Raw genomic sequence first — 23,047 nt, 5'->3', positions numbered from 1 at the left:
AACATGAACTATAAACATTAAGGGGCATTACCTCAAACACCTTGCGTGCAACGTAGCGTCCGATCAGTAGCAACAGAACTTGGCGTGTCTGACGTGGGGAGGAGGACCGCCAATGCGAGCGTGGCCTGGAACAAGATCGGCTTACTCTCCCCTCTCCTTCACCGCGCCTGCTGCAGTTCCACCCGGAGATCGGGGACGAGAGAACAAGAGGCGCGTCGTGGGACGTCGGCGGCGGTGGCGGAGTCAGCAGTTCCAGAGTGGTACCTTGTTGGCTGCGGCAGCTCCGGCGTGGGACACCGATGGCGAGGAGGCTCCGGTGACCACGGCGCCGGCCGCCGAGGCAGCGCCAGAGATGCGATGCGGTTTTTTTTTTAGCTACGATTTCCCTTCTTTTTTTTATCTTTTTTTATTTTGAAACATATAGAGGTGGGACTTTGGGGAGAATAATCTAATACCGGAGCTTCTATCTATGTGTAAAATAAATATAGCATTTTTTCTATACATACAATAAATAAAGCATTTGAGACCATTTTTTTATTAGAACACCAGTTAAGGGCATCTCCAACGGTGACTTATAAATTTCCTTCCCTCTTTCCATGGACACGGATACGGGAGGCTGCCATCTAACGCTATTTGCATATATTTCAACTACTATCCAAACAACAGGACGAAATTTATGCAAACAGAGCCAAATTTGCATACAAACCAGAAGAGATTCATGCAAACACAACGAACTTTATATAAACATGACGGAATTCATTACATTTCGGATAAACTTTGTAACACCCCTGTAATTATGCTACAGTGATCCCTGACTAATGATGCCATGTCATCCTATTTTTGCTTAGCTTAATCTCTCCGGGATATAAACCTAAGTCGAATTTAAATTCAAATTGCGAGTGAAATTTAAAGCACAAACATGATTGAAAAATAATTCATCATTTAGCAAAACCGTACCTCTCACAGAAGAATTTTTTTTAGAGAAAACACTTTTCTTTTCCGTTTCAGAGAGGCCGTGCCTCTCACAGAAAAATAAAAAGAGAAATCACGCTTTTTGTCAGTTTCCTAGAGGCACGGCCATACCTCTCATGAAAGCAAACATGTGCTCTCACGGAAGCGAAAAATGTGTTTTTTCGTTTAATTTTTTTCTGTTTTTTTTGCCGAAAAACTAAGAAAGACCGATGAAAAACTGAAGAGCTGAAAAAAAACATCAAAAAAGCCGAGAACATGTGCGGAAAAAAATCCGAAGGAAGCACCCAGAGCGCGACACATGGTGGATGTTGAGAGCGTGCCAGGCTCCCGAAGGAGCGATCCTCAATTAGTTGTTCTCCTATTTTCCGGGTAGATCGCTGAGTACCCACATACCCTCTCACACGCCCAGCCTCTCTATGGGCTGAGCCGATTTTTCCTTTTTTTTTCTTCCTTATTTCTTAGTTTTTTCTTCTGTTATTTCCTTCATTTTAATTTTTTGTCTTTTAATTTTATTTTGTGTTTTTATCTTATTTAAAAAAAAATCATGAAGATTTCTTAAAATGTAAGAACATTTTTTGAACCCATGATATTTTTATTCCTGAACAATTATATGGAATTTATGAACAATTTTTGAATTCACAAACATAATTTTCAAATCATGAATATTTTTTAATTCATGAACCCTTTTTTATGAACACTATTGAATCCTCGGACATTTTTTGAATTCGTGAACATTTTTGTGAATTTGTGACGTTTTTGAAATTCATAAGAAAAATGAATTCACGAACATTTTTTTGTAATCATGGACATTTTTTGAATTCAGGAAATTTTAAAAAAATTAGAACTTATTTTGACTTCGTAATTTCGAACTCGTAAACATTTTTTGATTTCATGAACAATTTTTGGAATTTGATTTTTGTTTGAAATCCAACATGGGTTGGCTCAAAGCACTCGCGGGTGGCATGAGGGGTGCACGTGGTAGGCTATCTGCCGACCCCCGTGCGAACTAGGAGGTCCCCAGATTACACGGTAAGAAAGATTACAAATGCCAATGGGGCACAAACCATAGATATTTTTTTAGCAAAACGAACTATAGATGCTCAGATAGCAGGCGCGTCCGTACCTCTCGCTCACGGAAGCAAAACTGTGCCTCTCATGGAAGAAAAAAAAGAAGAGAAAACGTGTTTTTTTTTTTATTTCCGAGAGGCACGGCCGTGCCTCTTGCAAAAGCAAAACCTTGCCTCTCACAGAAAAAAAAGAGAAAACGTAATTTTTCTGTTTTCAAGAGACACGACCGTGCCTCTCGCGGAAGCAAAACCATGCCTCTCACAAAAGGAAAAGAAGAGCAAACACGCTTTTTTTTTTGTTTTCTAGAGGCACACTTGTGCCTCTCGCGGAAGCAAAACCGTGCCTCTCACGGAAGAAAAAAAAGAGAATACACGTTTTTTTTGTTTTCTAGAGGCACGCCCGTGCCTTTCGCGGAAGCAAAAAAAGAAACGGTTTTTTGCGCAAAAAAAAATTGATGTTTTTTTGGCTGAGAAGCTAAAAAGGCAGGTGAAATACCGAAAAGCCAAAAATCAAAAGAAAAAAACCATCTAAAAAGCCGAAAACACGTGTGATAAAATAAAACTAAAAACAAAATTCGGAGTGAACCCTTTTTTATGAACACTATTGAATCCTCGGACATTTTTTGAATTCGTGAACATTTTTGTGAATTTGTGACGTTTTTGAAATTCATAAGAAAAATGAATTCGCGAACATTTTTTTGTAATCATGGACATTTTTTGAATTCAGGAAATTTTAAAAAAATTAGAACTTATTTTGACTTCGTAATTTCGAACTCGTAAACATTTTTTGATTTCATGAACAATTTTTGGAATTTGATTTTTGTTTGAAATCCAACATGGGTTGGCTCAAAGCACTCGCGGGTGGCATGAGGGGTGCACGTGGTAGGCTATCTGCCGACCCCCGTGCGAACTAGGAGGTCCCCAGATTACACGGTAAGAAAGATTACAAATGCCAATGGGGCACAAACCATAGATATTTTTTTAGCAAAACGAACTATAGATGCTCAGATAGCAGGCGCGTCCGTACCTCTCGCTCACGGAAGCAAAACTGTGCCTCTCATGGAAGAAAAAAAAGAAGAGAAAACGTGTTTTTTTTTTATTTCCGAGAGGCACGGCCGTGCCTCTTGCAAAAGCAAAACCTTGCCTCTCACAGAAAAAAAAGAGAAAACGTAATTTTTCTGTTTTCAAGAGACACGACCGTGCCTCTCGCGGAAGCAAAACCATGCCTCTCACAAAAGGAAAAGAAGAGCAAACACGCTTTTTTTTTTGTTTTCTAGAGGCACACTTGTGCCTCTCGCGGAAGCAAAACCGTGCCTCTCACGGAAGAAAAAAAAGAGAATACACGTTTTTTTTGTTTTCTAGAGGCACGCCCGTGCCTTTCGCGGAAGCAAAAAAAGAAACGGTTTTTTGCGCAAAAAAAAATTGATGTTTTTTTGGCTGAGAAGCTAAAAAGGCAGGTGAAATACCGAAAAGCCAAAAATCAAAAGAAAAAAACCATCTAAAAAGCCGAAAACACGTGTGATAAAATAAAACTAAAAACAAAATTCGGAGTGAACCCTTTTTTATGAACACTATTGAATCCTCGGACATTTTTTGAATTCGTGAACATTTTTGTGAATTTGTGACGTTTTTGAAATTCATAAGAAAAATGAATTCGCGAACATTTTTTTGTAATCATGGACATTTTTTGAATTCAGGAAATTTTAAAAAAATTAGAACTTATTTTGACTTCGTAATTTCGAACTCGTAAACATTTTTTGATTTCATGAACAATTTTTGGAATTTGATTTTTGTTTGAAATCCAACATGGGTTGGCTCAAAGCACTCGCGGGTGGCATGAGGGGTGCACGTGGTAGGCTATCTGCCGACCCCCGTGCGAACTAGGAGGTCCCCAGATTACACGGTAAGAAAGATTACAAATGCCAATGGGGCACAAACCATAGATATTTTTTTAGCAAAACGAACTATAGATGCTCAGATAGCAGGCGCGTCCGTACCTCTCGCTCACGGAAGCAAAACTGTGCCTCTCATGGAAGAAAAAAAAGAAGAGAAAACGTGTTTTTTTTTTTATTTCCGAGAGGCACGGCCGTGCCTCTTGCAAAAGCAAAACCTTGCCTCTCACAGAAAAAAAAGAGAAAACGTAATTTTTCTGTTTTCAAGAGACACGACCGTGCCTCTCGCGGAAGCAAAACCATGCCTCTCACAAAAGGAAAAGAAGAGCAAACACGCTTTTTTTTTTGTTTTCTAGAGGCACACTTGTGCCTCTCGCGGAAGCAAAACCGTGCCTCTCACGGAAGAAAAAAAAGAGAATACACGTTTTTTTTGTTTTCTAGAGGCACGCCCGTGCCTTTCGCGGAAGCAAAAAAAGAAACGGTTTTTTGCGCAAAAAAAAATTGATGTTTTTTTGGCTGAGAAGCTAAAAAGGCAGGTGAAATACCGAAAAGCCAAAAATCAAAAGAAAAAAACCATCTAAAAAGCCGAAAACACGTGTGATAAAATAAAACTAAAAACAAAATTCGGAGTGAACCCTTTTTTATGAACACTATTGAATCCTCGGACATTTTTTGAATTCGTGAACATTTTTGTGAATTTGTGACGTTTTTGAAATTCATAAGAAAAATGAATTCGCGAACATTTTTTTGTAATCATGGACATTTTTTGAATTCAGGAAATTTTAAAAAAATTAGAACTTATTTTGACTTCGTAATTTCGAACTCGTAAACATTTTTTGATTTCATGAACAATTTTTGGAATTTGATTTTTGTTTGAAATCCAACATGGGTTGGCTCAAAGCACTCGCGGGTGGCATGAGGGGTGCACGTGGTAGGCTATCTGCCGACCCCCGTGCGAACTAGGAGGTCCCCAGATTACACGGTAAGAAAGATTACAAATGCCAATGGGGCACAAACCATAGATATTTTTTTAGCAAAACGAACTATAGATGCTCAGATAGCAGGCGCGTCCGTACCTCTCGCTCACGGAAGCAAAACTGTGCCTCTCATGGAAGAAAAAAAAGAAGAGAAAACGTGTTTTTTTTTTATTTCCGAGAGGCACGGCCGTGCCTCTTGCAAAAGCAAAACCTTGCCTCTCACAGAAAAAAAAGAGAAAACGTAATTTTTCTGTTTTCAAGAGACACGACCGTGCCTCTCGCGGAAGCAAAACCATGCCTCTCACAAAAGGAAAAGAAGAGCAAACACGCTTTTTTTTTTGTTTTCTAGAGGCACACTTGTGCCTCTCGCGGAAGCAAAACCGTGCCTCTCACGGAAGAAAAAAAAGAGAATACACGTTTTTTTTGTTTTCTAGAGGCACGCCCATGCCTTTCGCGGAAGCAAAAAAAGAAACGGTTTTTTGCGCAAAAAAAAATTGATGTTTTTTTGGCTGAGAAGCTAAAAAGGCAGGTGAAATACCGAAAAGCCAAAAATCAAAAGAAAAAAACCATCTAAAAAGCCGAAAACACGTGTGATAAAATAAAACTAAAAACAAAATTCGGAGTGAGCACTCAGAGCGCGACACATGGCGGCAGCTGAGAGCGTGCCCCAAGTGATCATTGGGAAGGCAGTCGAAGGAGCGCTCCTCAATTGGTTGCTCTCCTTTTACCGGGTAGATCGCTGAGTGCCGACGTATCACGTACCCTCTCGCGCGCCCGGCCTCTCTATGGGCTGAACCGATTTTTTCCTTTTTTCTTTCTTATTTGTTAGTTTTTTCTTCTAGTATTTACTTTTTTTATTTTAATTTTATTTTGTGTTTTTATCTAATTTTATTTTAAAAAAAATCGTGAACATTTCTGAAAAATTTACGAACATTTTTTAAATTTGTCAAGATTTTTTGAACCCATGATATTTTTATTCCTGAATAATTATTGGGAATTCGTGAACAAACTTTGAATTCACAAACATTTTTTTCAAATCGTGAATGTTTTAAGAAAGTCTTGAATATTTTTTAATTCATGAACCATCTTTTTTAGAACATTTATTGAATCCTCGGACCTTTTTTGAGTTCATGAACATTTTTGTGAATTTTTGACTTTTTTTGAAATTCATGAGCATTGTTTGAATTCACAAATATTTTTTTGTAATCATGGTAATTTTTTGAATTCAGGAACTTTTAAAAATTTGAGATTTGTTTTGAATTCATAATTTTTTTCAAACTCATAAACATTTTTCGAATTCATGAACAATTTTTGGAATTTTATTTTTGTTTGAAATCCAAACATGTGTTGGCTCAAAGCGCTCGCGGGTGGCATGAGGGGGTACGCGATAGTAGGCTATCTGCCGACCCCCGCGCGAACTAGGAAGTCCCTAGGTTACACGATAAGCAAGATGATAATAATGAAGAAGAAAACGAAAGGTTACAAACGCCGGCACCGTCCTAGTCCTCTAGGAAGAAGAATTGTTTTTTAGTCCAAACTAGAAAGAAGATCTGAAGATATACTTTTGCATAGACTACTACTTCCTCTGTAAACTACTCTCTCCGTCCCATAAGGCAAGAGTGTTTTTTACACTACAGTAGTGTCAAAAACGCTCTTATATTATGGGACAGAGGGAGTAATATATAGGGAGGGAGTAACTTTTTTGGAGAGAGCCAACGGGCACACAAACCATAGATAATTGGGTTCTGAATTCTGATCCTGAGATAGCAGACCAGTCATCTACTCGCGGCCCGTACGTTCCTCCTCACCCTCTTGGCGTTGGGTACGCAGCGCGAAGCGGCAGAGCGGGCAGAGGTGGCTGACGCTGAGCCACACGGAGATGCAGTCCTCGTGGAACGCGTGGGAGCATTCCAATCCCCTGAGCATCTCCCCCTCCTCGAAGGCCTCCATGCACACGGAGCAGCCCTTCTCCCTGTAGGGTAGGCCAGCGATGGCCTTCTCCGACGCCGGGACGGCGCTAAAGCCGCTGTTCCTGTAGGGCGGCGCCGCTGCAGCGACGACCGGCGGATCATGATCGTACGTCCGCCAACTGAACGGCACACGCCGGGCCGGCCTCTGCCACCGCGGCGGCCACTCGAAAAGGGTGCGTGTTGGCGCACCTACGGCCGCGGGCTCCGGCCGCCTCGGGCCGAAAAATGAGTGCGGCAGTGGATACACCGCTGCTGTGGCGGTGGCGCGCTCCACGTCCATTGGTGCCGGACTTATTAGTTCGATGCTGCTCAGGCGAGGAGCGCGATCGAGATGGAGATTTATTTATGACGATGATGAACTTACGTAGTAGTACCAATCCTGTAGTACGACTACGAGGCCGATACTTGTAGATTCACGCGAACGCTGAGGCGAGATGATCCTTTCCGACTCGGTGCCGGCGTCGGCTTCGTGTCGCCTGCAAATTCCATGCCATGTCGGATCCCTCCGTTCGAAACTCGGAAGCTAAACTGCGTTTTGTTTTTGATGAAAGATGATGTTTTTTTTTCGAGAACACCTCGAAAGGGGCAGGGGTTCCTGCATTTCATTAAGAGGAAGAGAGTTGGTCCAGTTTATAAGGAAAACCGGACCTGAAAACCTAACATTCTCGGCTAATCAGGAAAAACCGAAAGAAAACCCAAAAAGAAAACGAGAAAAAAGGCACTAGAACTTGGGGACAGGGACAAGACAACTATGATTTACGGAAGGATTTCCGTACGACGCTATGCAATCTGCCGCGCCTCCGCCTCCGCGTCGCGCCGGTCCCCGCCAATCTAGCAAACGTTCGCCGCTATCAAATCCCGACGAACAGCCCCAGAACCATCAGATATGCATCCGACAGTTTTTTGAAAAAAAAACAATTTTAAACAAACTTGCATGGCAGTTTTGCAAAATGTCAACCCACCCTCAACCCGTCGTGAAACTGCCACGGGGATGTTCGCAACTGCCATGCGCCCAGTCAACGTTCGCCGGTGAAAGAACATGCGGTGCCCCCATGTTTGGTTTTGGTAATTGATGACAATCTCTATGGACTAATGGTTGCCTTGAGTTATATTTGAAGGATTTGTCCATAGGCATTTCTTGAAGTTTATGTGTTGGTTTCAAGAAGTTTATGTGGTGACCAAGGTGTTATTAAGGAATTATCCAAAGATTGGTCATGTGAGAGTTGAGCTTATTGCAAGCATGTCTTGGAGAAGAAGATTGTGTGATCATTCATGTATATCTTCAAGACATCATCCAAATGAAGAGAGTTGAAAAAATTCAAGGTTGATCAAGACTAAGTCAAGAGTGAATCAACTTGATCAACTCACAAAGCGTAGAAGATGTACCGAGAGGGATCAAGCGATCCCATGGTGTGGTAAGCATTGTCAATTACGCTTTATGTACTAACCCATGATCTTTGTGAGAGTTCTTTGTGGGGTTAGGTTGCGGTGTGCAAGTTCAAGTGAAGCATCATTAAGAGATCAAATGCTTGAAGCTTGCCGTCCATTGTGGTGACAATGGACTTGTGAAGATGTTGCGGTGTGCAAGTTCAAGTGAAGCATCATGAAGAGATCAAATGCTTGAAGCTTGCCGTCCATTGTGGTGACAATGGACTTGTGAAGATGTGCGAAAGAGTTGCTCACCCATAGTGGAGTATGGGGGAGCAATCAACTAGTCTTCATCGAGCCAACGCAACCAAAAAAGGTGGTCCAACTTGAGGGAGTCAAGATCGTCATCATCTAGCTCAAGTGGATCATGTGCAAGGCAAAGGTTTGCCCTTGATAGGTTTTCTATTTTACCGGTCTCATGATGGTAGTTGGGAGACCGGGTTATAGGATCGATTGCCGTACTATCAAGGGGGGCTCTCGATGAGTAGCTTGATCGTATAATTCGTAGAGAGCTCAAACCATTGCATCCTTGCATCATCTTTCTTGGTTCTTGTTTGGTTTTTCTCTTTGTGATTTTTGAAGCTTATGGTCATCTTGATGACAAGCTCGAGTTCATCGAAAGCGGAGTTCACTCGCATCTTCTATGATGTTTTCGATGTTGGAAGGTTATGCCGGTTCTTCTCGGTTGGAGGTTTCACTCCTCTATTTTGTTGGCATACCTTCCCTGCCTCTTCTTACTATAACCTCCATCCAACAAGCTTGAGTTTGCTCAATTCGGAGCTCATTTGCAGAAGTTATGGCAGTTTTGGTTTCCCGTGGAGTATACTTGTTTTCGTGGAAGTGGCTTTAGGATGGTCCCAGCGGTAGTACCGCGGTACCCAGCGGTAGTACCGCTTAGGGGTCACAAGCGGCAGTACCGCTCCGCAGCGGTAGTACCGCTGGTGGGTCCTCAGCAGTAGTACCGCTACGGTACCAGGCCCCTACCGCGTCGACTCGAGGGGTCATTTCTCGTGTCGGATAGTGCGGTACTTCGCAGCGGCAGTAGGGCGGCAGTACCGCTCACGAGCGGTAGTACCACCCAACCACCGCGGCAGTACCGCTCGGGTCTGTCACTCTCCTGCCCTCCAGACTCCACGGTAGTACCGCCCGGGGGAGCGGTAGTACCGCTGTGATCAGCGGTAGTACCGCTGCCTCCTGCGGTAGTACCGCCCTCTGCGGGGCTGTTTTGGGGGTAACGGTTGGATTGTTCCCCCCACTATATAAGGGGGTCTTCTTCCCCATTCTACCTTATCTCTTGAGCTCGTGTTCTTCCCCCATTGTTGACATTCTTCGAGCTTGCTAACTCTCAATCCCTTCATGGATTCTTGCTAGTTTTTGAGGGAAAAGAGAGAGGAGATCTAGATCCATATTTCCACCAATCACTTTCTCCTCTATGTGAGGGGAACCCCTTGGATCTAGATCTTGGAGTTCTTGGTGTTCTCCTTCTTGTTCTTCCTCTAAATTTCCTCCCTAGCATTAGTTGCTTCAGTGGATTTGAGAGAGAAGGACTTGGGCACTCCGTGTGCCCTTGCCATTGCATTTGGTGCATCGGTTTGAGTTCTCCACGGTGATACGTGGAAGTTACAAGTTGAGAAGCTTATTACTCTTGGGTGCTTGGTACCCTTGAGCTTGTTCCTCTTGGGTGCTTGGGCGCCCTAGACGGTTGGTGGTGTTCGGAGCTCAATCATTGTGGTGTAAAGCTCCGGGCAAGCGTCGGGGTCTCCAATTAGGTTGTGGAAATCGCCCCGAGCAATTTGACGTGTTCCGGTGACCGCCCCAAGGGTTGCCAAAGTGTACGGGTTCGGTGACCGCCCCCAAGGGTTGCCATTTGTACGGGTTCGGTGACCGCCCTCAAGGGTCCCTTAGTGGAATCACGGCATCTTGTATTGTGCGAGGGCATGAGGAGATTACGGTGCCCTAGTGGCTTCTTGGGGAGCATTGTGCCTCCACACCGCTCCAAACGGAGATTAGCATCCGCAAGGGTGTGAACTTCGGGATACATCGTCGTCTCCGCGTGCCTCGGTTATCTCTTACCCGAGCCCTTTACTTATGCACTTTACCTCGTGATAGCCATATTGTTTCTTGTCATATATCTTGCTATCACCTAAGTAGTTTTTCTTGCTTAGCATAAGTTGTTGGTGCACATAGGTGAGCCTAGTTGTTGTAGGTTTTGTGCTTGACAAATTAACCGCTAGGTTTATTCCGCATTTGTTCAAGCCTCGACCGTAATTATTTTAAAGCGCCTATTCACCCCCCCCCCTCTAGGCGACATTCACGATCTTTCAGCCGGAGATTGGCGTCCTTTAATTGAAACATAAGGAAACGACGGTAATACACTAGACACAATTCACATGCATGTTTGTGATGCTAATTTTCTTGGCTTGCAACCAAGCCCCCCCCCCTCCTTCCTCTCCCACCGCTGCTAGCAGGCATCGGCGGGCAAAGTCTTGTTTCCCCTCCGCTCATCCATCAGCAGCTGACGCACGGCAGCCCGGATGCACGAAGGCATTGTGCTCAGGGGGGGCACAACGACGGGCGTTCAGGGCGACGGAATGCACATGGAGGCGACACGGCGGTTACGGGGTGGGTGTCATCAGGCGGTTGTCTGTCCATCCAGATCTAACGGTTGGATCCTGGCGGGAGGCGCGGGTGTGGCAGCGATCTAGTGTGGTTGCTTCTTTGGCCGTAGGCCCTGGCGGTGTGGTGTGGTCTAGCCTCCGGGGTGCGCTGGCCTTCCAGTGGCTCGGCGGGTCCAACTGTGGTGACGGTTGGCCTATGTTCCAGCACTGGCTCATTTGTAGGCCGCCCGTTTCAGCCTTCGATCCAGTCCCTCGTGGCCCGGATGCTCTCCCCATTAGTGTCCAGCTAAGTCAAAGGGTTGATGCTCTCCCCATTAGTGTCCATCGTTGAGGGATGATTTTGTCGCCACGAGGGCAGCAGAGTCATCCTTGCCTCTCATTTGGTCGTGGTGTGCCACCGGGGAGCTCGTCCCTTGCACGGGCACGGAAGAGCGGGGGGTGGAGGCCAGATCTGGCCAGCCCAGGTTGGTGTCGGAGCTGGGGACCGTCCAGGGGTGGCAAGGAGGTGCCTTTTTTGCTTGTCTCTTTGGTCGTAATGGCTACAAGTCTCAGTTGGGGTGGTGTCAGGGCGGCGGTCTTGGTGGTGGGATCCACGGTTCTCGTGGGGGGAGCTCGTGACTCGAGCGTTGGCTGGTTGCCATGGTCATGTAGGAGGCGTGGTGGCTAGTGTGTGACGGCCAGTGGCAGTGGTACAACAAGCGTGGGCAGCATCTTAATCATCAATTCATATGGTATATTTTAAACTGCAGGCATAATAAAAGTGCATATGTACATTCTAAAATTCATTGTAAGATATGTTTTCACTTATATGAATCACAGTTAATAGTAGAGCTAATGGTTGTTCTTATTATTTGCCATGTCTAATTGTGTATACTATTGATATCAATAAAGCTACCAGTTCACTAAAAAGGAAAATTGTGTATGCTCTCGTGTTAGCTAGATGTTAAAAGATAAACGCTTCATGCATGGTTCATATACTGAGGCATGTTGTCTTACGTATTTTATTGTTCAAAAAAGCCATACGTTCCTGTTGTTCTTTCCTAAAGATTGACAAACACTTTACATCAGCATATTTATATTAACAACATTTAAGAGTTCAGACAATTAAAAGAATGACAATATTTACTGGTCTATGTAGCGCTAAGGATTAACATTACACCTGTTCAATCCATGCTGGCCACACGCTTACAGCATATTCAGTAGCTAGAGTGCCTCTCGGAAGTCAGAAGAAACCTGCAATCGGTAGGATATTCAGAATTTACTTGGTCAAAAGAAGATCGTTTTCATCTCGCGTGCTATTGGAGTTCAATATAATCCAGGCTATTTTGTAGATGAACTGCACCAGACAGCAGGCTACCGTCTTCTTTGTTTTCCCATGAACAATGTTAACAATTGAGAGGATTGTTACTAACCTGAAAAGAATTGAGCATTCGGCACGGCTGCTGCTGTTGGGCTTCCGTCTCGACGTCCATCTCCATCGGTGCCGCTGTCGCTGTGGTGGTGTCTTGTTCTTTGCTGAACTTGAATGGTGGCTCTGAAGATTTTCCCCGAGATACGGTGCTCACCTTGTGATGGAAAATGGTTGGCGCACTGGCAGTAGCAGTAGCAGTTAGAGCATGTGCAAGTGGTTCATCATCTTCCATCATGTCGAGAACCGCGCCATCCTGGCAAAATCACCCAACTTCTTCTGAAGTTCAACTTCCATGGCCTGAAGTTCCTCCTTGGTGATATAGATAATGGCACTCTCACCATCGCCTCTAGTTTGATTTGTGGTCTTACCCATTGCCCAACTAACTAAGGAACTTGGAGATCTAGGATTTTACTAGATGACCAGGGTGTTCTTCTAGCCAATTCTCCAAAACCAAGCACCCAATGTCTCCACGGTACCCCTAGTTCTAAACTTGTGCGGACCGGTTGCGGAATTTTACAAGGGAAGAGCTCCTCAAACCCTCGCCAGATCTTCGACAGGGATGAAGAAGTAAGACCAGTTTCACTGCTCTAATATCACTTTTGTCACAACCTACACTAGAAATCCTCAATCGTTTGCTAAATTCGGAGCAGGAGGTCAGAAATTCAGAGCATATGTGAGGATTCAGAGAAAGAGGCGAGAGACGCCTAGCCAACTAACAACGCTAGGTTTCTTGTATCAAGGTAAAGTGCTGGATGGATCTCACTAATTACATTCCTGGCTTTATAACTCAGCGTAGGCGACATAGTCAAACATAAATGGAAGAAAGCAAGTGGTAAAAACGATAGCTTCAGAGATAGAGTTGACAACGTTGTGCGCGAAAAGTGATGGCCACCTATCACTTGAACTTGGGCCACACGATCTTCATAATGTGAAGAGGTATTGGTCAATTTGGTATGTCCATTCAACTGTTGTCAAATTCTTCGGGCTACTATCGAAAATCTTCACTCTCAGGGGTGTGACAACTCCAATGACTCCGCGCCCCTGTGGCTCGGGGTGGTCACCATGACTAACTTGACAAACAATAATTTTTTGAACTGGGATTTGAATCCCTAGTTTCAACAGAATGAGACAGTAATAGTCAAGTTGTAACCTTGGTATATGCTTCCATCAACAGTGGTAAGAAATTCACTCAGGATTATTTGTATATGCTCCCTTGGTCCATATTTACATGGCGCACGCGTATTTCGAGGCTCAACTTTGACCATGAATTTGATCAACAAAACAGGGATTACATGTAAAAAAAATCCCATTCAATTCGTAGTAAATTTTAGTTTCAAACAATATAATTTATAAAAAAAGTAAATCTTGTCGGTGAAATTTGTTGTCGAAGTTTAATCAAAGAAATCGATGGCGCTATGTAAATCCCGCGGAAATTGTTGCTCAGCACATTGAAGCGGTCTACTCCCTCTGAAAACAAATATAAGAGCGTTTAGATCACTACTTTTAGTGATCTAAACGCTCTTATATTTCTTTTCAGAGGGAGTACTACTTAGCATACAACAAAATCTTCACAAAGAAATCACTGCTTTTGCAGAATAGCTTATTCTACTTTATCCCATACCGATGTACATGCTCGAACTACAGGAAAGAGCACATACTGCATCACTAAAATTTGTTTTTTCAATTAAAGAAACACTACAGAATCTCATGATGTTTTACCAATCCTAGCCTCACCTCATATATGCAACAAAATGAAGAGATGCACTACTTCCATCACTTGTAGGCATACTTGGTCAAGAAGTCAGATACTTGTGAGGCACTCTCGTACGCACCCTCGATGCATCGGCCCAAGGCAACTCCTGCGACGTAGTTTCCTCCTAGGAACAACCCGTCATAGCCGCCTCGGCCCAGTGCAGATTTTGCAGCAGCAAGGCGATCAAGGTGCCCAATCAAAAACTGTGGTATTGCTTGTGGCCACACTCGAACCCCTAATGCTAAAGGGTCTGCTGCTCTAGGATTTATCAACATTTTTCTGAGGTCACTATCCACGGCTTCTACTAAATCGCTCTCAGTCTGCAAATAAAATAGGATCAGCAGAAATACGATCAGTAACAAGCAATCTAACAATACCATCACGACTGAATGTAGCACCTAACAGGTGGTTCACATCTATCATAATTTCATAATTGCAGCTGATGGTGAGAAATGCAGTCAAATTGTTTACATTAATCCCAAAGGAAGACATAGGTGATCAACACAAAATGAATACTGCAAAAATATATCATGTAATAAGAAAATGACACAAGGATCAGGCAGGTTGAGAGAACCTTGGAGACGATCCCTGTATTTGTAGAACCCCCGATATAGTTCAGAAGTAACACTCTTCCAGCAGGAGCACGATTAGGAAAGAGAGAAGAGCTATATATTGTCCCTAGATAAAAAACACAACTAATTAGTAATCACTGACAAGATAAATGCAAACAAAGAAGCAAGAGTAATGTTCGTAGTTGTTTGAAGCTAAGAATCTATTCCCGATTGACATACCTAAAGTCTCGACTCCTTGGCTACGTGGATGCAACTGGCCGAAACCCTGGAGCTCCCCATCAATTAAGCATTCTTTTCTAATAGCTTCTTTTGGATATGAAACAGTTACAGCAGCAACTGGCGGATAATAGAATTTTGAGAGTGCATCTGCTGCATCAATCTGCAGAAGGGGTTCAATGAACACAGGAGGAAGTATGGTTAGACTACTTTAGAAAACCTAAGAAATGTGAAAGAAAGTTACTGCTTGCAACTGCAAACTATGGGTTAGACATATATGTTCGCCAAATGGTACGTCGAACTAGGCTTGAAACGCCCTGACAGGCAGCTAGTGGAACAGATTCCGTTTAGTGTGTAACAAATTTAGAAAGTTAGGAATAAGCACCCACCAGAAAAATTTTGCCAACTACTTTTTTTTTGCGGGAGACTAGTTAACTTCATGTAGAAAGTTCGGAACTGTTCTGTCCCGGAAGAAATAAGCCTGTTCCATGCCAAGTAGAAAAGATGGCCATAAAAACATACATGATAGGGCAAGCTATCTGGTGTGTAGGGAAAATAGCAAATATCACCTAAAGTAATTAGTGCACCTTGTAAGACATGCATTAAGAACAGCATGGAGTGGCTTGTCAGGTTCAATTAAGATAGCAAAGTGAAAGGAGAAACAAAACATTAAGGCATCCTCCTACCAATGAAGTGGATGCTGTTAGTCTTATTTGTGCTTAATGCTGAGGCTTCTAATATGCTGAGGAATTTGGGTCCTGTGGGCTTTATATTTTCCATTTCTGGATCAAAATTTGTTTTCTACTAAAAATCTTCTTTTAATATGTAGTATGACGCATACTGATGTCTTGTCTCATTTTGTCAAAACCAGATACAACTTTCAGAACATATAATTATTGTAAATTTAGTTCTTTGAAAACATAGAGTTTGGTTGTTGAAGATATAGTACGACTTGTGAATTAGCGAATAGTTTGACGAGGTTGATCAATGCAATCCTGCTATAATTATAATCTGAAAAACCATAACTTCCTGCATAAAATCGCAATAATGCGTTACACTAAGATTACAGGAAATGGTTGTTAAGATGCAGTCATATTTTTTGGCAAGTCTATTTAGTGGAAGTGCACTAGTGCAACATTTCATGTTTCCTAGAAAACAAATAGGGAGGATCCCAGAAAGTTAAGAGTAATAGTAGTAATGGCCCATTGTATTTTAAAAACATGAATTTTAATAATAGAAGCACTTACTGAAAGTGGGCGCAAGATATCACTAGCAACATATGACGGGATGGTCATGATAACACTTTTAGCCTGCACTGAAACAAGTCCCTCTGGTGTTTCATAACCTAATACATATCCTTGGTTGTCCGCCTTTGTAATGCTCGTAAGCTTCCATGACAGCTTGACTTTACTACCCAACCTGGAAAAGAAGGAAATACAGAACAGAACATGGTTAAGTGACGCCTAGGATTGAGTCAATTGCAAGAAACCACCACATTTGTGGCTAGGTTTGCAGAAAACCACCAACTCGTTAATCCGTTGCAAACCTAGCCACAAATGTGGTGGTTTTTTGCAACGGATTAACGAGTTGGTGGTTTGCAACGGAGGGGGGTGTTTTTTGCAACGGAGGGGGTGTTTTTTGCAACGGATTAACGAGTTGGTGGTTTTCTGCAAACCTAGCCACAAATGTGGTGGTTTCTTGCAATTGACTCCCTAGGATTACATCATTGCTGGTTCATGATCATGTCTACGTACAACGGCACAAGGTCCACACCGAAACACCAAACAACTTGTATTGGTAATAACAGAAATTCATAATTGCACAAAGAAACGATAACAAACCTAGATGCGATAGCATTCGGGAGCATGGCTAGACCCTTCCTGAAAGATGCCACCGTCTGTCCCTTTGGTGCCGGAAGTCGGCTAAAAGTGGTGAAAACAGGTTAGTACAACGGAACAGTTAACTGACCAAATAAAAAAAAAAGTTTGGTCTTCACTTACGGATCCCTTGGCGGTTTGGGGTTCTTCCCTTTATCCTGAATTGCCTTGATGGTTCCACCAATAATACTACCTCCAATCTCCTCCAACCTCCAGACCTTCCCAAATGCAGCCTTCATACTGAGCTTCGAAGGATCACCAGCATATACACCTTAATGTTAATATCGAAATGTTACATTCCTAGCTATCACAGTCGTTGCACGCAACAAGAAGACATTGCTCATTATAATAAGGGAATACCTGAGCAGAAAGGCTCGATGAGGCGCTCAAAGACCTCGGCGCCGAGGTTGCGGCGCACAAACTCCTCCACCGACTCCTCGCGCCCCTGAAACCTTCGCCGGAGACGCTCAGGCCCATCAATGCTGACGGCAAAGCAACAAATTCAGAAAAGAATCAAGAATGCAGCACACACTGGAGGAGGTGGGCGAATGCCGAGGGCGCCAAGGCCGGCCCTGAGCTTCCCGGGAATGCTCATGAGGCTGAAGAAAGGCAGGTCGCCTGGCTTGGACGGCACCGGCCTCAGCTTCCCCTCCCACAGCACGAACCGGGGCGCGTTGGGGTCCCCGAACACCAAGTCATCCTTGAGCCCGCTGTCCACCTGCCCAACCAACCAATCCGTCCATGAAGCGCTTACATCATTCTGCACACGAATGTCTCGAACAATCACGATCGGAGAGGCGAGCAAGAAGCGTACGGCCATGGTGAGCACCGGGTCGGAGGGCTGGAAGCTGTTGGGCCCCTCCTCCCACAGGTACCCCTCGTCGGGGCGCTCGACGGTGGTGATGTTGCCGCCCGGGCGGTCGCGGGCCTCCGTGATGAGCAGGTCGCCGACGCCGTATCGGGTGGCCAGCGCCTGCGCGGTGCAGAGGCCGCTGATGCCGGCGCCCACAATGACGCAGTCCGCGGACAGCCGCACACCGGGCGCCGCGGGAGTCTCGGTCGCGCCGCTCGCGGCCGCGCAACGCGGGCGGACGCGGCGTGGACGCCCGGTGACCCTGCCGCGGAGCGGCGACGCGGCCGTGACGGTGGCGGTGGCCATGGTTGCGCCGACCATTTCTGTCGCTCGGGGCGAATGTCAGTGCGGCGGGGTGGATAACGCGATCAGGTTGCGGCTGTGTTGGTTTGTTGCTTTGGGCTTTCGAAGTTGGAACGGCCCACTGTAGATGGATAGAATGGCTCGTTTCTCGAGAGCAACTAGTTAACGCGCTCCTTTGGGAGCCTCGCAACAATCAGCGCCACTTGGCGCGCTCTTAGTCATTGACCACGTGTCGCGTTTTGGGCACTCTCTCCGGATTTTGTTTTTTATTTTATTTTTCAGCACGCGTTTTGGCTTTTTAAACGGGTTTTTTCGACGTTTTGGTTTTCCACCGGTTTTCCTTAGCATTCCAATAAAAAAAATTTTAAAAAAAAATTTTATGCGAAAAAGCGTGCTTTTTTTCTTTCGCGAGAGTCACGGCCGTGCCTCTTAGAAACGGAAAAAACGTGTTTTTTGTTTTTTTTTCTTTCGCGAGAGTCACGGTTTTGCTTCCGCGAGAGGCACGGTTGTGCTTTCGCGAGAGTCACGGCCGTGCCTCTCGGAAATGGAAAAAAAAGTGTTTTCTGTTTTTTTTCTTTCGCGATAGTCACGGTTGTGCTTTCGCGAGAGTCACGGCCGTGCCTCTCAGAAAGAGAAAAAAAAACGCGTTTTTTGTTTTTTCCCTTTCGCGAGAGTCACTGTTTTGCTTCCACAAGAGGCACGGTTGTGCTTTCACAAGAGTCACGGCCGTGCCTCCTCGAAAACAAAAAAGTGCATTTTCTTTTTTTTTCCTTCCGCAAGAGTCACGGTTTTGCTTCCGTGAGAGGCACGGTTGTGATTTCGTGAGGGGCACAGACATGCCTCTTTTGGAAAGGGAAAAACCCATGCTCCCGGTTCGGTTTTTCGTTCGTTTTTTTTCGTGAAAAAAACGTTCGTCAAAACCTACCAACATGGGATCTAGTTTTGAAGATCTCGACGCGAGGGATCCAACGGTGGAAGCGGTTCGAGATTTGGACGCACGGTTTGAGAAAACGTTTTGAATAAACGGATCTACGAAAAAAGGGAAAACTCCCATGTTGCGACAAGTGGCGCGCTGCATGTGCGCCACTTGTCGTAACCAGGAGAATTGGAATGATCTTTGCAATAGTGATTTCGTCGTTTCTCTTAGAAATCCTATATCAACCCCTAAAAAAAAAGAATCCTATATCTCCGCCAAGTATTTCGGAGTACAAAAAGATCAGTTTTGCAAAAACACATGTAGATGTGCTCTAAGTTTTGCACATCACTGTATACTTTCTCGTTCTATTGCTATCATGGGTCTTATGCAATAAATCGGATTATATAGATATCTCCTCAACACAACATAGCTCATTGAAGAGATCTCAGACGACTCACCAAAGCACGAAAGCCAGTTCAAAAATGAATTCCTATTTGAAGAGTGCCTAACCGCATGGATAAGCTCACATTAACCCGTCAATTTTATTCCAGTTAGTAAGAGGGATCTTAAACTAAAAAACAGACCTAGCAGCTAAAAGAGGGTATCCTGATCAATTGCAAGAACGGGGTTCATTAATATTCCTGGTATAGTAGATGCTATCACGCATATTAGTCATACTCAATTCGATCAAATTGTTTGATCTTAAAGGGATCTTCTATAATTTCGCACATAAGAGGTATATTTTGCACATCTAAGTCCTATATCATTAATTTTATGTGAAGATTCATGCGGGCATTTTCTGTTGTCATTTTCTTTTGTTTTCTTTGTTTGACTGAGTCACTTATATGTACAATAACTAAGGCACATCTAGATGTGCCCTAGACATACCCTACAAATATAATTGATCGTCCGTAATCCAATTATCTACAACTATGCCAAATCATTATGTCATCATACATGTCCCCACTACATTTAATTCTTACAACATGCAACTATGCCAACTACCATACCATCATGCATGGGAAAAGGGCCACCGTAACTTGCACCAGGTATGTTACTTTTAATAAAGAAATAAAAAGTTTTACAACTATATAATAATATCTACTTTGTTTTAATTCTTATATTGCTAATCCAAATACTAAAGTTTCAAACAGCCAAATCTCACAGAAATAACTACATCCATTTCTCGCTGCAACTCGCGATTATCATCTCCACTTAATCAGAGAGCAACTAGTCAAGGGGTACCCCTTGCGGAGCCTAGCAAGCATCCCTTTTGTGGGCTGAGAGCGCGCCAAGTGATGCGTCTAGCCGCCGCCATGTGTCACGTGTTGGGCGTTCCCTCGGGACTTTTTATTTATTTTTCTATACGTGTTTTTGGATTTGAGATGAGTTTTTTTCCGTGTTTTTCAGGGTTTCAGTTTTCCTTAGGATTTTGAGAAAACCAAATTAGAAAAAAGTTTTTATGCTTCCACGAGAAACTCATATATGCTTTCGTGGAGGCACAGAAAAGTACGCATTTTTTTTGCTTCAACGAGAAGCACAAATTTACTTTTCATTGGAGGCATGGATTTGCTTGCGAGAAGCACAATTGTGCTTTTCGAAAAGGGAAAAACGTTTTTTTTACTTTCACCAGAAGCACAAATTTGCTTTGAGGAAGAACACATCTATACTTCTCGGAAAGAAAAAAACGCAACAGATGTGCTTTCGTGGAGGCACAAATTTGCTTTCGCGAGAAGCACAATATGTCATGTGCTGGGCGTTCCCACAGGAAAACAAGGTGAAACAAGAAAAAACGTGTTTCTGGCTCCGGTTCTTTTTCTTTTGGTTTTCCATTTTTGCGTGATAAAAAAATTCGTCAAAACCTACTAATATGGGATCTAGTTTCGAAGATCTCGATGCGAAAAATCCAACCGTACAAATGTTCGAGATTTGGATGCACACTTCAAAATATAAAACATTTTGAAGAAATGAATCTACAAAAAAGAAAACTCCCAAGTTGTGACAAGTGGCACAACGCGTTAATTATTAGTGCTTGAAAAGGTTTTTTTTTTGAGAAATCTCGCCACTTTATTATATAATAGCAATGTTCATAGGTACACGAAGCTGGTCATGGAGGACTCCCAGCCAAACATGCCGACCTACCCCTAAGTTACAAGCGAACTTGGCGAGATTATGAGCCTCGAAATTGTGATTTCTACGCTAAAAAACAAAAGCAACCGAATCGAAATTGCTTCTCCAATGCATTATTTCATGTACTATAGCTGAATGCGGACCTCCTGTTCCTTCGTTTATATCCAGAACCACTCCTTTGCAATCCGAGGCAATCATCATGTTTGTCACCTAGATCCTCTGCAAGAGCTAAAGCCTCCCTGCACGCAAACGTTTATTAGTGCCTGAGAAGGTGGGAGTAACCTTTGCAAGGGGTACCACGATTCCGAATTAATCAGCCATCTGAAGGGGACGCAGCTATGTGCCACCCGCTGCGAGTCCTACCAAGGCTCACCTGCAGTGAGCACTCGTTCGGCCGACCCAGTAACCGCATGCCATCTAATGTCACGTTCTTCTTTTTCATTTTTTATTCACACTTTTTTCCTTTTTTATTTATAGTTTTATTTATATTTAAAGATATTCTAGATATATATATATATATATGTATTACAGTAAATACTTTAAATAAATTTTAAAAAATAATCATGCAATTGAAAAATGTTAAGATGTGTATAGAAAAATGTTATACGAAAAATGTTTGTGACCTTTAAAAAATATCACGTGTTTAAAAAGGTATATGACATATAAAAATATTTATAAAATGTACAAAAATTTATAATAATTTAAAAATAATTTTTTACATTCAAAAAATGTACGTTACATTTTATAAAATGTTCACAAGTTTCAAAATGTATTTGTGGCATTTTTAGAAAATGGTGTATACAATGTAAAAAAATGTTTCGGAATGTTAAAATATGTTTTGTACCATCGAAAAATTTATGGCATTTTAAAGAAAATTTGGCGATTCAAAAAAATGTTCATATTGTTTTAGAGAATATTTATACAATGTAAAAAAAAACTTCTTGTAGGTTCAAAAAAAATGTTATCCCCGTCCCAGCAGGGTTCAATGTAAAAAACGTTTCCGTAATTTGAATGCGAACCAACTTGTGGTGAATGATTCGGTGGACAGTGATATCCCCATCGCACGAGGGTTCAAGTTCTAGAGTTGGCATTAGTGCGCGCATTTTCCTGGATTTATTACAGGCCTTCTGGCTATGTGTGTCCAGTGGGAGGAGACGTTCCCGTCGACCACGAAGTCGTCCGTAGAGACTTCGTCAATCTTAAGATGATACGCATGCTCAGTCTCTCGGAGGTATTCATAGGGATAGCGTGTGTGTGCGCGCGTGTTCATAGGAGTGAGTGCATGAGCATTTGCATCTGTACTATGTTAAACAAAAGGTTCAAAATGTTTCTTTCCATTAAAAAATGTAGGTGGCATTATAAAGGAATATTCAAGTTTTTCCACAAAATATCTATGGAAATTTAAGAAATGTTTATACAATATAAAAAATAGTTGTGTAGTTTTAAAAAATGTTTACTACCATTAAAAAAAATACAATGTTTATTTGGAAAATGTTACCATGTATTCGAAAAAGCATTCAAAACATGTATACCATGTATTTGAAAAATGTTCAAAGTGTACTAAAAAAATGTTTCACGTGTGCGCTGGAAATGTACATTCTTCGCTACTTTTTGTTGGAAAAAAACTACCAGCAGTACATTCTTCAATAGTAACCACAATTTCTTCTCTCTTTATTTCTGATTTCTTTTCACCTTTTTAAAATTCCTTACATTTTTTACTTTTCCCTCATTTTTGCTACATGGTTGGCCTGCTTGACAAGCAAGAAGCAACACATGTGTGCGCACTTCACACAAAAGTCAAGTTTTTTGGAGAGCAAAGACCAAGCTCCATGGAGCTCGTTTTAAAAAAAATCAAAATGTATTTAAAAGTTTCATAATGTCAATTTTTTTCTACAAATACATATGTATATTCTTCAAGTATCATTTTTTAATAAAATTTCATCAACTAATTTTATTATTTGCATGCTACACAAGACAAATATCTTGCCCAAATACAACAAAGAAAAGGCCCATTTTAATATGTGTATTTGTCTATTTTGTGTACATCACATATGAATATAGATGTTCATGAAATTCTATACATGTATACTAC

The 23,047-nt window shown here is 42.8% G+C and overlaps 2 protein-coding genes across 2 annotated transcripts; both read right to left on the bottom strand.

Moving 5' to 3' along the window:
- Positions 1-6,382: 6,382 nt before the first annotated feature.
- On the bottom strand, positions 6,383-7,272 carry LOC109736373 (uncharacterized). Its single transcript, XM_020295595.2, has one exon. It carries the CDS (start codon positions 7,156-7,158, stop codon positions 6,688-6,690), a length of 471 nt encoding a protein of 156 aa, XP_020151184.1. The 5' UTR covers positions 7,159-7,272; the 3' UTR covers positions 6,383-6,687.
- A 6,630-nt stretch (positions 7,273-13,902) lies between these two features.
- Positions 13,903-18,052, bottom strand: LOC109736379 (protoporphyrinogen oxidase, chloroplastic). Its single transcript, XM_020295601.4, has 9 exons — positions 17,568-18,052; positions 17,286-17,471; positions 17,114-17,198; positions 16,877-17,024; positions 16,718-16,798; positions 16,124-16,295; positions 14,880-15,039; positions 14,663-14,766; positions 13,903-14,408 (listed from the first exon to the last, which is right to left on the bottom strand). Exons 1-9 carry the CDS (start codon positions 17,925-17,927, stop codon positions 14,109-14,111), a joined length of 1,596 nt encoding a protein of 531 aa, XP_020151190.1. The 5' UTR covers positions 17,928-18,052; the 3' UTR covers positions 13,903-14,108.
- Between the last annotated feature and the right edge of the window lie 4,995 nt (positions 18,053-23,047).

This window comes from Aegilops tauschii, chromosome 5 (genome assembly GCF_002575655.3).
Source record: "Aegilops tauschii subsp. strangulata cultivar AL8/78 chromosome 5, Aet v6.0, whole genome shotgun sequence".
Classification (NCBI taxonomy): Eukaryota; Viridiplantae; Streptophyta; class Magnoliopsida; order Poales; family Poaceae; genus Aegilops; species Aegilops tauschii.
The sequence above is the reverse complement of the archived record's forward strand: the minus strand, read 5'-3'. Positions and strand labels throughout refer to the sequence as shown.